A 15,489-nucleotide genomic window follows, 5' to 3' on the forward strand; every position below is an offset into this window, starting at 1 on the left:
GCCTGGGCAACATAATGAGACCTCCTCTCTATAAAATTTTTTTTAAATTGGCTGGGTGTGGTGGCAGGCACGTGTAGCCCTAGCTACTCAGAAGAAGAGGCGGGAGGATCCCTTGAGCTCAGGGGTTCTAGGTTATGGTGAGCTATGATTGGGCGACTGCATTCCAGCCTGGGCGACAGAGCGAGACCCTATCTCTGAAAAATAATTTAATTTAAAAACTGTATTTGGGGTATTAAAACAGTGTGGACATCATCCAGTTGAAAAAGCAATTGTTAACTTCCACCAGAAAGGTATACTGCTGAAGCTGAAGTACAAGAAATATGTGATTCAAATTATTGAAATGAAAAGAAAAAATACACATTAGAAGCAGCTTATGATATATGACACATGCAAAATTCTAAATAAGGATGTTGTGTGTGCTCAATTAAAATATTTGGTTAGTCTGTTTATGAAAGTATGAGTACAGAGTAAGAATTCTATGTATAATAAACTCTTTTGGAAGTTTCTAGAATATTTTGCTAGTATTCTAAATGAAATATCTTAAAGAGAAATATGAGTTTTATGAAACCTCTCTTGACTCACTTAAAACATGAACAGCCTACTTTTGTTAAAATACTCTTACTTTGTGTGTACGTCTGTTGTTTATCTATTCTTTCATTAAGCTGTAAATTATTTGAAAATAAAAATGAAACATTTATGGTGCCCCTCTTATATTTTAGATTTTGTGCTGGATGCTTTATACGCATTATTTACTTTCACAGCAATTCTAAGACATGGGTAAGATTATGCAAATTTTAAGACGTGAAACAGGCCCAGAGCAGTGGTTCTCAAAGTGTGGTTGGCACACCCCAGGATCTGTGAAATTTTTTGAGGGTCCATGAGGTCAAAACTATTTCATAATAATACTTAGACTTTATTTGCCTTTTTTGCCCTGCTGACATCTGCACTGATGGTATAAAAAGCATCAGTGGGTAAAACTGCTGGTGCCTTAGCACAGTTCAAGGGCCTATCACCAAACTCTACTTGTCATTGTATTCTTCATACAGGCATGCTTGTTGTTTTATAAAATCAGTTTAAAAAAAAAGAAATCACCTTCACATAGGAATGTCCTTGATGAGGAAGTAAAAATGATTAGTTTTAGTCTTAACCTTTGAGCATCTATCTTGTTAATATTCCTTGTGACAAAGTAGGAAGTACACATAAATCACTTTTGCTGTGTACAAAAGTACATTGGTTGTTTCTAGGGAAATCACTTATATGATTGAGTTGTGAGCTGAAATAGCCACTTTTTTTTTTTTTTTTGAGACAGAGTCTTGCTCTGTCTCCCAGGCTAGAGCACAGTGGGATCACCATAGCTCACTGCAGCTTCAAACTCCTGGGCTCAAGTGATCCTTCTGTCTCAGCCTCCCACATAGCTGGGACTACAGGTGAGTGCCACCATGCCTGGCTCATTTTTCTATTTTTTATAGAGATGGGGACTTGCTCTTGCTCAGGCTGGTCTCAAACTCCTGGCCTCAAGTGATCCTCCAGCCTTGACCTCCCAAAGTGCTAGGATTACAGGAATGAGCCACTGCACCTGACCCCACATATTTTCATGGAATAACATTTTATTTGAAAGAATGGCTGACACCTTTTCCAACTACATGTGTGGCAGAGATTTAAACCAAAGTCTTAAACTATATACTTTAACAAAAACAGCATATAGCAACAGATTGAATGCAGAAGCAGTTAAAAGAATTGGACTGCCTATTAAACTAGACATTAAAGAGATTTGCAAAAAATGTAAAACAATGCCACTCTTCTTACTAATTATTTTCAGAAAACAGTTTTTTTTCTTTTCTTTTCTTTTCTTTTTTTTTTTTTTTTGAGACAGAGTCTCGCTCTGTTGCCTGGGGTAGAGTGCCATGGTGTCAGCCTAGCTCACAGCAACCTCAGACTCCTGGGCTCAAGCAATCCTCCTGCCTCAGCCTCCCGAGTAGCTGGGACTACAGGCATGCGCCACCATGCCCGGCTAATTTTTTTTTCTATACATATTTTTAGCTGTCCAAATCATTTCTTTCTGTTTTTAGTAGAGACAGGGCCTTGCTCTTGCTTAGGCTGGTCTCAAACTCCTGACCTTGAGTGATCCTCCCGCCTCGGCCTCCCAGAGTGCTAGGATTACAGGTGTGAGCCACCATGCCCGGCCAAACAGTTTTTTTTCATAAAGATATATTACTAATGTGAACATGTAATGGGATTATTATTTTAAAATGTACTAATACATATTTTAAAAATTTCTCAGATTTAATTTTCATACAGTAAGTATTGATAGATATCACCCATAGAAACAAAGATTCTTTGGAGTTCTAAATAATTTTTAAGATTGTAAATGGGTGACAAACCCAAAATATTTGAGAACTGATAGTTTTAGAGGAAGGAAGACAAATAATTCTGCTACTTCTCTGGCCCATCACCAGTATTCAATTTCTATCGCTCATTCTACATTTACTTATTGGGCATTACTTATTACTTGCTAGGCATTGTGCTAGACACTGGGGATTCTGAAATGAAACATTTTTCTCCCCTTGACAACTCACAGTGGGGGAAATAGACATGACAATAAATTGTACTACTACATGATGAGTACTATATGACATGAATAATGTATTCTGAGAACACAGAGGACATAGCAACTGAACAGTCTGCTAAAGGCTGAGTTTCGCTGGGGAGCTAAAATTTGAGCTAAAACTTATAGGAATAGTAAAGGAGTGGGGTGTCAATGTTGACATTTATTCTCAGCTAAGGAATTAGCAGGTACAAAGGTAGGCCTGTGATGTCTCAGGGAGAATGAGAAGTCAGCCCGACGAGGAACATTAAAGGAAGAACCATCCAGGCTTTCTATGAGACTGGAAAGTAGGCGAGAGCTGAATTATAAAATATAATATCTTGCAGTCCAGGCCAAGGAGTTTAAAGTTTATCCTGGAGGTATTTGGGGGCCAGTAAGTTTTGAAGTAAAAGTATTGGAGGATAGATGGGAGAGACAGGTGGAGAGAATATCAAAGTCCCATTAAATTATGTTGGCTTTGAACTTGGATGGTAAACCAAGTGAGAAGAGATATAGGTGTATATAAATATACAGTATATATATATTTTTTTTAAAGAGATGGGGTCTCACTTTGTCACCCAGGTCAAAGTGCAGTGGCCTGATCATAGCTCACTGCAGCCTCCAACTCCTGGGCTCACAAGATGGATCCTCCTGACTCAGCCTCCCGAGTAGCTAGGACTACAGGCATGTGCCACTGCACCTAGCTGATTTTTAACCATTTTTTGGTAGAGACAGGGTCTTGCTATGTTGCCCAGGCTGGTCTTGAACTCCTGGCCTCAAGCAATCCAGGAAATATTTCTGAGGTAGGATTTGTTGTCCCAATGAACTTCAGATTTAAGAAAGGAACTCAAGGATGACACCACAGTGTCAGGCATGGAAGGCTGAACCTATAGTGGTTTCTAAACCTGGTAACTGGGAAAGCAGGCTGTGGAGGGAGAGAGTAAGGTCCACACTGGAGGTGCATATCAGTTACCTGGGTGTGTATGTGTCCAAAGGGTAATCAGATATATGGGATTAGAGTTCCAGCAAGAAATCTGAGTTGGTGAAAACAGATTTAGAAGTTGTCAGCATAAGAGTGGTGATGGAAATCACCTTGGGAGAACAGGGAAAGTGATGAGAGGCCATAAAAACTCAGCATTTATTTATTTATTTTTCCACCTAGGTTTGTGTAAGTACAAAACCCAGCATTTAAACGGTGGTCAGGGAAGAAGCCAGCAGGATGAAGAAAGCATGATCAGAGAAGTAGAACCAGAAGACAGTGCTGCCTCACAAGCCCAGAAAGAAGAGTTTTGAGGACTAGGACACTGCCCAAAGCAACAAATGCCAGAGTGGTCAAGTACTTTAATTGAAAATAGGACTTTGGATGCGGCAGTTAACTGAGAAGTCACTAGTAACCACAGGAAAAGCCATTTTAGTTGGGATTTATTTAATTTTAAAAATATGGAATGCTTCACGAATTTGTGTGTCATCGTTGCACAGGGGCCATGCTAATTTTCTCGGTATGGTTCCAATTTTAGTATATGTGCTGCTGAAGTCAGCACCAGATTTAGTTTAGATTTTAATGAGTTGAGTGAATATGGTTTTAGATAGGGAAAACAGTGGGTATGGACCAGAGGTCACAAACCAATGCCAAGAAACCTGCTCAGGTAACATCTCCATCACTTCTTTCCCCTCCATCTGTCAATCACTTGGCTCAGCTGCCTGGCATAGGAATTTAAGGTGTTTAACACTGGATAGATTATGTGAAGGGAGTATAGGAAAAGCAGGTGATAGGGCAATAGATTGAAGCAAAAACAGAGTCAAGAGATGACTCTTGTTTCTTTTGGCGGGGGTAGGAAAGAGGTAAGCATTAAATAAGTGTTTGTGTGCGTGTGTGTGTGTGTCCTTGGTGCCAAATGGAGGGAAATTAAAGGTGTTTGTTCCTGTCAGATGACCTCTATGCTCTACACAGGAGGCAAAATTCTTGAGAGAATTACCAATATTCACACGAAAAGACAGATGGAGCAAAAGGTCCAGGTTGCTGGTGATTCCTGGTTTTCCCTTTTTGCCTCCTAGGACTGGATTTTTTTTTTTTTTTAATTCCCAGAGCAGAGAGAACTAGGGCTAGAATTAAATAGAACCTTGAAAAGTGGTTTAGGCTGTGTTTTGGCTTCAGGGCTAGGCTTTTGGTGTATACTCTCATCTTTTATAAGTATACGTCCTATCTCATTCCCTGCACATTCAATATCCATTGGACCTGTCTTGTTAAAAAACTATTTTTGAGACAGAGTCTTGCTTTGTTGCTCAGGCTGGAGTACAGTGGCCTCATCATAGGAACTCCTGGGCTCAAGCAATCCTCCCACCTTAGCCTCCAGAGTAGCTGGGATTACAGGCACATGCCACCATACCCAGCTAATTTTTTAATTTTATGTAGACATGGAGTCTTGCTATGTTGCTCAGGGTGATCTTGAACTCCTGGCCTCAAGGGATCCTCCTGCCTCAGACTCCCAAAGTGCTGGGATTACAGGTGTGAGCCACCATGCCTGGCCCAGGACCTCTCCTTTCTGATAGTAGTTTTCCAAACTTCCTTCTCCTATCTACATCCGCAAAGACTCAAAATTTGTTCATTGTTTCAGCAAACACTGGACAATGTGTACCTCCAAAACAGCCTCCTGGAGACATTTTAACCTCACAAGGCAATAATTTGAGGCCTCTCTGGAGGGCTAGTAGAAGGGAAATCAGGAGTAGGTAGAATCTGATGACATAAGCAGTTCTGACTCATGATTTCTTTTAACTCTTGGTAAAGGGTGATGCACTGAAAAAGGCCAGTCTCTACAGTGACAAATAGAAAGTGAGTCATTGCTGAGGCCACCTGGATTGAAACTGGGCTGCTTGCCAGAAAAGAGGACATGAAGTATTACTGTCCTTTTGTGATGTCAGCCTGAGGTCCATTTATATGTGGTCCATATTGAATAAATCCTGGGATGCAAGTGCTTGTTCTTGAATATATTCAAAGAGTGATTATATAATTTGTTTTGACCTTGGGGAAGCAACTTTACCTCAGTTTCTTCATTGGTAAAACCACTTACCTAACAGGCCAGGGGCAGACTAAATAGGATAAAGCTCCTAGCACAAGACCTGGCAGGTATGGGGTTCACAGTTGGTTCTCCTGTCTGCAGCCTATTCTTTTTCCATGTTTGGGCACAGACAGAAACAACCATGAATGACCCTCACACCTCTGGCTACATTTAATATCCTATTATTTCCACCCCCTCATCTACTTCTCACTTATGGTCATTAGCAATATTTTAGGTATCATTTTTAAGCTGGCTTTGATCTTTTGGAATAGAGTAGAACATAAAAAAATACCTCACACCAGAATAGTATAGTTTGGAATTTTAAAATTCTAAAATACTTTAATAATTAATATTGATGGGAAGACTGATATACAATGCAATTATTTATTTTACAAGGAGATTCTGTACATCAGGGAAGCATCTTGAAGTACAATACACCAGACTTTTATTTCTTCTCTACATGATTGTGAGTTTCCATGTAAGTTGGTAGTTACGTAGAAAGGGAACACAGAATCCATTTATATATGTACAACACAAACAAACACCTGAACAGACTTGACCCCCAAAATGTCTTGTTTTAAAAGAACATTGAATGAGATGAAAGATTAACCAGATTCCTTGCTGGCACATAGAAGGCAGACCAGTAGCTCAGGAAATCAAATCCTGTTTCAGGCTTGGCACATTAAGGGTAAGAAAGGCAGTGAAAGAAGGGTTTGAAAATGTCACCTCAGGCCACAGAGAATGCTGGCAAAAGCAGTCTCCAAACCAACAAGATAGAATGGTTAGAAGTTGTCAAGTTAGCAATTAAAGTTTGGCTACCTTATATCCAGACCTCTAACAGAGGAATCATTAGTAGAATCATCACTTATCTTCCCTCAGTTATCCCAAGCGTTAATGAACTTCAAGGAGATGTGGATCCAGTACTATTTCCATAGCTATAAAACATTTGACAATAACTGAGAAATCCCAACCCCCGCTTTTCCCTATACAGAGAGAAGACACTGCCTTTTAAGGTCACTTTGTTTTGATCTGATATTCTGCTTCTTCAGTAAGTCTTAGGTGGATGTGAAAGGAGAAAAACCTACTGAAAGATTATATAACAGAGAAAATGACACGGACCTGCAGAATAAATCAGAAGAAATCCATGAAATAGCCACAATTTCTTGAACATTAAAGTGAAGGCAAAAAGCCACATTCATCAGTTAAATAAGAACTTTTTTTTTTCTTCTACTTACAGTGTGGATGGGAATTAGAGGGAAATAGTGAGGCTGTATGGTTTTCAATAAAAATTCAAACAAAGCAACGAAATCTTCTGTTTTAGGAAATCATATTAATGTATATTACAAACACAGAAAGGGGAGGGGTGCTGAGCCAATGCCCAGGCACCAAGTACGCGGCTACAGTGTGGGAGAGGAAGGGTGATGAGGTGGAAGCTGCCAGAGGGGGTGAGCAGGAGGATGGGTGCTGGAGCGAAGAGGGATGGGGGGGCAAACAGCACAGAAAAGAAGAGGGGGCAGTGGACCATGATCGTGCCACCTTCTTGCTTCTCCAAAGAGCTTTCCTGATCTAGTGCCCCACATCCCTTAGGATCTTGCTGTGATTCTGGCTGGAAGTGTGGGGACAGACAGCTCACAAATGCTCCCATAGAGTTGCTACAACTCTGCTTTACGGAGAATACATTTATTGGTCAAAATGATTTAGAATATCATCTGGTACAATAAAAGGACAAAAGCCTACAACATTTAAGCCATGAGTCAGTTTTCTGCCAAGTTGGCATTAATATTAAGGCCTTTTCTTGTTTTTGCATATAGAAAATATATATGCTTTCTCATTTAACCAACATGGATTCTGGTTATAGCTCAGATTGCTTAACAGACAGGAAGAACATAAGTTCCCATTACTTTAAGATCATTTTTTAATAATCAGGATGACATGAAAGAATGAGGAACATGTCAGATCCTGAGCTTCCTCTCAGGCTAGAGTGCCTGAAGACTATATTGCTGTGTCACAAGAGGTACAGTGCAATGCTTTCATCTGACATGCCAGTGTGGTATGAAGGCTTTTCCTGGAGGTGGGGACCCCTTTAACAGAAGGTTGGGAGCCTCCAGAAGGTTTTTCCTACCACAAATTGGATTTAATGGCTGGAATTTAGCACCTGCACAAGTAGGTCTCACACCCAGGGCAGGGCAGGTAAGGCTAATGGTGCAAACTGTGCCTCAGCACAGGCAGTCATCTTGGGGAGAGGGTGTGGTACAGCTAATAAAACTTGGAACCTGCAACTGGTCTAGAACTTTGGTGGCTGGTGAGGGAAAAAACCCTCGAGTATGCTGTGATATCGAAAGATTCAAAAGCACTAACGAATGTTCAGTTTTGCCCCAGGGGCAGCACATGAGAATCCGTTCCAGTGAAATGCTACATTCATAGAAGTGCTATTCACCCCAGAACTAGATCCCAGAGGATGCAGTTCTGGCTGTGCTGGGAAGTGCTCAAGTTCACTCCATATGTCACTCTGGAGACTGAAGTGGCAAAGCAGCCCTGTTTGGAGGGGTCGTTTAGTTCATCTTTCAAATTTTGGCATCAAGGACGATGGTAGCTAAAAAAGATGATCAAAAAGAGACAAGTTACCAGATAATGTACATTGCTTTGCTATTATCATATCAGTAGCAATGAAATGTTATATCCTAATTAGAACTGCCTCTCCTCTGGCTCTAATTCTATCTGGCCTTTCTGTTGCACCTGATACTCCTCAGCCCCTTCCTTCTTTTCTGAAACTCTCTTCTCTTGGCTTCTGTAACTCTATCTTTTCCCTAGTTTTCTTTCTTCTTTAATTGCTCTTCCTCAGTATACTGTCCTGGTTCATTTTTCTCTGTCCACTCTTTGCTTTTTATTCTTTTTTAAAACATTTTTTCTTTTTCTTTTTTTTTTTGGATAGGGTCTCACTTTGTTGCCTGGGCTAGCGTGCAGTAGCGTCACCATAGCTCACTGCAAACTCAAACTCCTGGGCTCAAGTGATTCTGCTGCCTCAGCCTCCCAAATAGCTGGGACTACAGGTGCACACCACCACAGCTGGCTAATTTTTCTATTTTTTATAGACAGGGTCTCACCATGTTGCTCAGGCTGGTCTTCAGCTCCTGCCCTCAAGGGTTCCTCCTGCCTCGGCCTCCCAGAGTGCTAGGATTATAGGCGTGAGCCACCATGCCCAACATATCCACCATTTAAACAAAAAACAATTTCCTCCCTAAAGGTCCACTGTCTCCTCTCATTTGTATCTTTAGACCTTGCTTGCTTTCTGGACCTTAGACTGAATATCTAATTGTCTTCTAGGCATCTCCATCTCAATGTGTCACAGGCTCATCACACTCAACATGGATAATTTGTTTTCTAGCTTTTTGTTGTCTGCCTTCTTCTTTTAGAATAAAAGCTCACTGAGGATAGAAACTTTTATCTTGTTTCCTGCTGTATCCCAGGGACCTAGCACTTATCTATCTTGTAGTAAGTGCTCAGTAAACATCTGTTGAATAAACTGTTCACCTGAACTCCTTATCACCTTCATAGATCTCAAAAAATACAAGTTAGAAATTTCAGAGTCATTTCGATTACTCCTTTATTTCATCCCTGGAATCCAACAAATTGCCAAATCTTATTGATTCTATATTTGAAATGTCTTTCAAATCTATCCCTTTGCATTCTCACTATTACTTCCCTGGTCTGAGCTACCACTATGTTCACCATGACTGTTTTTTTTTTCTTTTAGGCTAGGCAAGTGAAGCAGTGGGAGTGGAGAAGGAACAAAGGACTCTGTAACTGGTTGTGATCAATTAGCTGTCAATATCACTGCACTCAGACCAGCCCATTATGACTATTCCAGTCACTTCCTGAATGATTTCTTTGCTGCTAGTCCCCTTCCATATCACCTTCCACAGTTCCAGCAGAGCTTGTTTTTGTATGTATGTATGTATGTATGTATTTATTTTTTCAGAGCTTGTTTGAAATACACAGATTCCCTGCTTATAAACTTCTAATGGTTCCAACATCCTGGCATAATAGTCAAAGCTCTTCAAAGTGATACTGGAACCCATCATTCTGGCTTATCTTTACCACACTGCCCCACAAATCCTGCTCTAGCTACATCTTTTGTTACGCAGAAACACCATGCACTTTTCTACCTCCCATACCCTTGCTCATGCTGGTCCTCCTGCTTGCAATATTCTTTCCCTCCTTCTTCTGTAGATAAATTCGTTTATATGCTTTAAGATCCAGCCTAAATGTCACATTCTTTATGGCTCTTTTCTTTGGCAAAAACTATTCTTTTGCTTTGCTCACTACAGCACTCTATTACTACTACTACTACTACCACAAACATAGCTACTGACACTAGCATAGCCAGGATTTTGGATGAAGGTAGAGTTTGGATATGAATCCTGGTAGACTGACTCAGGCATTTATCATATTAATTGTACTATATTTAGTAATAAAAAGGTCTTCTGCAGATTAGACTAAGAAATCCATGTAGGCAAGTATGGTTTTCATTTGTGCTTATATTATAGTGTTCTGAATAGAGTCATTGCTGTTCAAAGAATTTTTTTCTTTTCTTTTTTTAAAGCCAGTCAAATTTAGCAGTGGGGGTTGAATACCAACTTTAGTGACACTAATGTTAACAAGTTCTGATAACCCACTACCATTGGACCAGTTGCTGTTCAAAGAATTTGCCTTCTCCACTCCTATCACGTTCAGTACAAAAAAATTCTGTAATCAAAATAACCATTTGCCTCTATGGTGATGAAAAAGCACTTAACATTTTATTTTCCATTTCTGTTTGTTCCTTTATACCAAGCTCTGTAATTGTCATTATGTGTTCTTTCACTTAGTGTCTTTTCATAAATGTTCTGAGAGAGTCATATAAAGATACTTTAACTGATTGCATTTGACGCTAGCTGATTCTTTAGATATTGTAGGTTCTTACTCTTAATCACAACAGTAATTCTAAATCAAAATACTTCTTGGCTGTTTTATGAAGACAGCTAATTAAAATGAAGTTTATTTAGTAAGTTGGTAAGATCAACTGTGCTAAACAGAACCGAAACCAGATAGGGCAAGGTCTTGTCTAACTTAGCACAATCTCCTTATTCATAACCTGGAAGAGTGAAGTCCAAGGAAGAGAGCACCCCAAAGCTTTGAAGTCATTCATTCCTTTCTCCAAATCCTAATTCTGTAATTTACTAGGAAGTCAAGCAAGTTAACACTTCTGAGCCTCCATTTCCTCACTGATAAAATAGCGACATTAACACATCTTGCGGATTTATTGCAAGGATTAAATAATATACATAAAATGCCACACTCAAATTAGGCATTTACTATTGTCTGTTACTTCTCATCCCTTTCTCTGAATGTAGTGTTCTTGTCCTCAACACTGTGTGTCCTCCTTTTTATCAATGTCATTAGAGCCCCTCATATCTGAAAACTCTGGTTTTTTGGGGGGAAGCTCTATTTAGCTCATAGTACTGAGTCTTTTGGATCTTACCGTGTAAAATGTTTGCTCTCTTCATGAACCTCCATCTCTGAGCTTTTAAATTCATTTAATTCTTTTCTTATGGCAGCCTGTGGAATAGAAACAAAATGTTTCAGCTTCTCCTGGCTGCTGTGCTATAGCAGTGTGACTTCTCACCTATTCTCTATTGTGCTCTGAGCACAGTACACACATCACCTTCCTAGACACCATTTATCTCATAATAAATCTAAAATCTTGAGTTTAATCAAACTAGGTGAAAAACCTGAAAGAGATTGTAGCTTTAATAGTTTTCACAGCATGCAAAAATGCTTTTCTCATTATAAAAGTGAAATATGGGTAATTACTAAAATATACAACCCACAGTCCCTCCAGTCAAACATAATGACTGTTAAAAATGATTTCGTTCCAGTTATTTTACTCTGTTATATAGCAGAGATTTTGTTTTCTTTAGTGTTGGTGATGGAGTCATTAGTATAAAGTTTTGGTTTCTACATCTTGGCATTTTAATTTTTTTTTTTTTTTTTTTGAGACAGAGTCTCACTTTGTTGCCCGGGCTAGAGTGAGTGCCGTGGCGTCAGCCTAGCTCACAGCAACCTCAAACTCCTGGGCTTAAGCGATCCTACTGCCTCAGCCTCCCGAGTAGCTGGGACTACATGCATGAGCCACCATGTCCGGCTAATTTTTTCTATATATATTTTTAGTTGGCCAGATAATTTATTTCTATTTTTAGTAGAGATGAGGTCTCGCTCAGGCTGGTCTCGAACTCCTGACCTCGAGCGATCCACCCGCCTTGGCCTCCCAGAGGGCTAGGATTACAGGCGTGAGCTACCGCGCCTGGCCCATCTTGGCATTTTGTATCCTCATTTGAAATTTAACATTATGTTAAAACTAGAAGCTTTGTTTGTAGTTCTCCCTTCTAGTTAGTATCTTGCATCCTTCAAATAAAAGAGAAAAAGAGAGAAAGAGAGTGCCTGAACAAGAGAGAGCTTTCCAGGTACCTTGTCAGCAGGGGTCAGTTTGGTCCAAGGTTTGTCTGCTCGCCGATCATAATCTTGAGCATCTGTTACCTCCACATATTCATTAAACCTCAGAATCTTCCTGGCAAGTAGTTCAGCCACAGTTGGCCTTTGACTGAGCTGAAAGAAATGGAGTCTCTTAGTTCACTAAGCCAGGAATTAGATATCAATCTTTCATTCAAATTGCTTCTAACCCAGTACTTCAACCTTCATTGCACATTAGAATCACCTGAGGAGCTTTAAGCACTACTGATTCCTGGGTCCCATGCCCCAAAGATTCTGGGCAACAAGACTTTTTTTTTTAAGCCTTTCAATGCACAGCTAAGATTGAAAATCACTGCTATAATCTAGTGCTTCTCAAACTTTAATATGCATACAAATCATTTGGGATCTTGTTACGGTGTAGATTCTGATTAAGCAGGTCTCAGGTGGAGCCTGAGATTAAGCATCTCTTATAAACTCCTAGGTGATGCCAATGGTGCCTGGTCCCCATGGCCCACATTTTGGGTAGCAAGGCTCTTGTAAATTTTATTTCAACATGAGTAATGCCCAAGATAGCAGATTCTGGAACACGTTATGCTTTAAGGTTGCAAAATAAGGTAACCTGCTCAATCTGAAGGCATTAAATCCAGCCATGGCTTCTAATTATCAAGAATAATTCCTCTGTTTTTGGCAAGGGAAGAAACGGGCTAAATCAAGAAAAGAGTATATAGATCCTTTGCTCTCCTGGGGATTCTTACAAGTTTTAATAAATATCTAGAGAACTCAGACCAAATCAGAAACTACAGGAGGTATTCACAAATTTATGGCGGGAAGGAAAGGAGAAAAGGATTAATCCCTGGGCTTAAAAGTTAACACAGGTCTAGTTAAGAAAAGATTCTATCCTACTTGATCTGGGACCAATGAGAAAATCATGCTTTTTCATACTTTTCAGGTTTTACTACACAGCGTTATTAGAAAACAACCAGTTTGTTTTGCAAAACTGAATGCTACACACTCCTCCGGTTACTGTCACTACACATCAATGAGTTTTAGTGTCTACATCAAAATCACAGGACTACCAAATAAAAGGTCAAAATTTATTTTGTCAAACATTTATTGGACACCTTGGGCTAGGCCTGTGTGAGATATTAAAAATGAAGAGAAAAAAACCTCTTGATGTTATTTTCTATATTTGCATCATGTATATTTTCATAGCAACCTATGGCACTTGGAGTCAAATTCATTTATTTCCAATCAAACAGGTCATTCAAATATAACACAGTCAACTGAACACATGGGCAGCAATACCTTTCTAGTGAGGCGACGTTTAATCTCTCGTTTTTCTGCCTGACGATCAGCTTCATTTTTAGCTATATTTGATAGTCAGAAACAAAGAATATTACTTCAAAATGGCTGCAGGTATCTTTTCAATTTGCATATCAAACTTTTAGTAATCATACCAGATATTTCTTTCTTTCTTTTTTTCTTGAGACAGAGTCTCTCTCTGTTGCCCGGGCTAGAGTGCTGTGGCATCAGCCTAGCTCACAGCAACCTCAAACTCCTGGGCTTAAGCAATCTTTCTGCCTCAGCCTCCCGAGTAGCTGGCACTACAGGCATGTGCCACCATGCCCGACTAATTTTTTTCTCTATATATTTTTAGCTGTCCAGATAATTTCTTTCTATTTTTAGTAGAGACGGGGTCTTGCTCTTGCTCAGGCTGGTCTCAAACTCCTGACCTTGAGCGATCCTCCCGCCTTGGCCTCCCAGAGTGCTAGGATTACAGGCGTGAGCCACCACACCCGGCCACACCAGATATTTCTTATAGGTCCAAATCATAATAAAATTTGGGGATGGCTAATCAAAATAATTTTCTTGTCAACTGGTACAAATACTTAAGGCTGGGCATAGTGGCTCATGCCTGTAATCCTAACACTTTGAGAGGCCGAGGCGGGAGAATCGCTTGAGGCCAGGAGTTGAAGACCAGCGTGAGCAACATGGCAAGACCCTGTCTACAAAAAATAAAAAAATTAGCCAGCCATGGTGGTGTGCGCCTATACTTCCAGCTACTTGGGAGGCTGAGGCAGAAGGATCACTTGAGCCTAGGAGTTTGAGGTTGCAGTGAGCTATGATGGCGCCACAGCACTCTAGCCTAGGCTACAGAGTAAAACCCTGTCTCAAAAACAAAAACAAAAACTTAAGAACAAAGATCAGCAAGCTGTGGTACCAAATCTGGCCAGTTGCCTTTATTTTTACTGCCCATGAGGTAAGAATGGTCTTCACATTTTTAAACGGTTTTATAAGTACCTACAAAATAGTTATTCATTTACTTTTTGGCCTGTAAAGCCAAAGATATTTCCTATGTGCCCTTTAAGGAAAAGCTTGCAGATTGTTGCTCAAGGGTACCTGCTAAGAATGAACAATGGAGATCACATCAATTTTCATGTGGTATGTCTATAAAGGCTCCCACATTTTAAAATTCACAAAGTGATTAAGTTATGAATATCCAAATAGTGCTGAGAGAACAGGGAATGGGTTGGTCAGACTGAGCATGCCCACAAATAACCCCAGGAAAGCCTAAACCTCTTCAGTGAGGCTTTTAAGGCCAAATTTCACTCTATACTCTGGAAAATCAAATCAGTATTGGAATGCTATTTCAGGAAGTTAATTACACAGAGAGCAAATTAAATACATGGTCCTATTTTGTGACTCTAGAGGCAAGAAAGTCTTAAGGGATTAAAGTGGGAGGAAAACTGCTTCATTTGGAACTTGCTTTGGGCTTCAGCCCTTAGATTCCACTTGGAACAAGAAGGTCTTCACCACATACACGGCCACCACCTTAGCTCCCTGAAGACAGAGAAAAGTTGGGCACATCTCCCACATACTATCAAATCCTCCCAAATACCCAAGGCAGTCCCAGGATACTGTCAGAACATTAAAACAAAATTTTCTGGGGTATCACAGTACATGAAACAATACCATAATGACATCTTCCAAGGGAAGCTTGGGGGAGTTCTTTTCCTTTAGAGGGAAAAAATATGAATAGTCCTTTCCTGGCTGGAACACTCTCTCCTTAGTCATATTAACAAATACTTCTTTTCTCTTTTATATATATTACAGTCAGAAACATACCAAAAAAACTATACAACTTTATTTCCATAGCCAGACTCACGTTGTAATATATTTCGTTGTTCCAGTTCTTCCGGTGTTGGTCTTTGACTCAGTCGCCTAAAAAGGAGATAAATAGTGGTATTGTCTATGTTAGATCTCTCAATTTTGTTTATAAAGATTTTTTTTGGCCATAGTTTATATTAGCTCCTACACAATAAGAAATCAATAATTTTC

At 39.8% G+C, this 15,489-nt stretch overlaps 1 protein-coding gene and 1 non-coding gene across 11 annotated transcripts in view; both read right to left on the reverse strand.

Moving 5' to 3' along the window:
- Positions 1–4,018: 4,018 nt before the first annotated feature.
- Positions 4,019–4,125, reverse strand: LOC123636151. The gene has a single exon (XR_006734360.1). It is a non-coding gene; the product is annotated as a U6 spliceosomal RNA (small nuclear RNA).
- A 1,827-nt stretch (positions 4,126–5,952) lies between these two features.
- Positions 5,953–15,489, reverse strand: part of PHACTR4 (phosphatase and actin regulator 4) — an 87,412-nt gene continuing 77,875 nt past the window's right edge. For all 10 annotated transcript variants that reach the window (XM_045545768.1, XM_045545770.1, XM_045545766.1 and 7 more), the window contains 5 exons: positions 15,317–15,372; positions 13,456–13,517; positions 12,148–12,285; positions 11,162–11,238; positions 5,953–8,233 (listed from right to left, as the gene is read on the reverse strand). In XM_045545768.1, coding sequence (XP_045401724.1) covers positions 8,218–8,233; positions 11,162–11,238; positions 12,148–12,285; positions 13,456–13,517; positions 15,317–15,372 — 349 coding nt within the window. In that variant the 3' untranslated portion in view covers positions 5,953–8,217. The remainder of the gene's footprint in view (positions 8,234–11,161; positions 11,239–12,147; positions 12,286–13,455; positions 13,518–15,316; positions 15,373–15,489) is intronic.

This window comes from Lemur catta, chromosome 3 (genome assembly GCF_020740605.2).
Source record: "Lemur catta isolate mLemCat1 chromosome 3, mLemCat1.pri, whole genome shotgun sequence".
Taxonomy (NCBI): Eukaryota; Metazoa; Chordata; class Mammalia; order Primates; family Lemuridae; genus Lemur; species Lemur catta.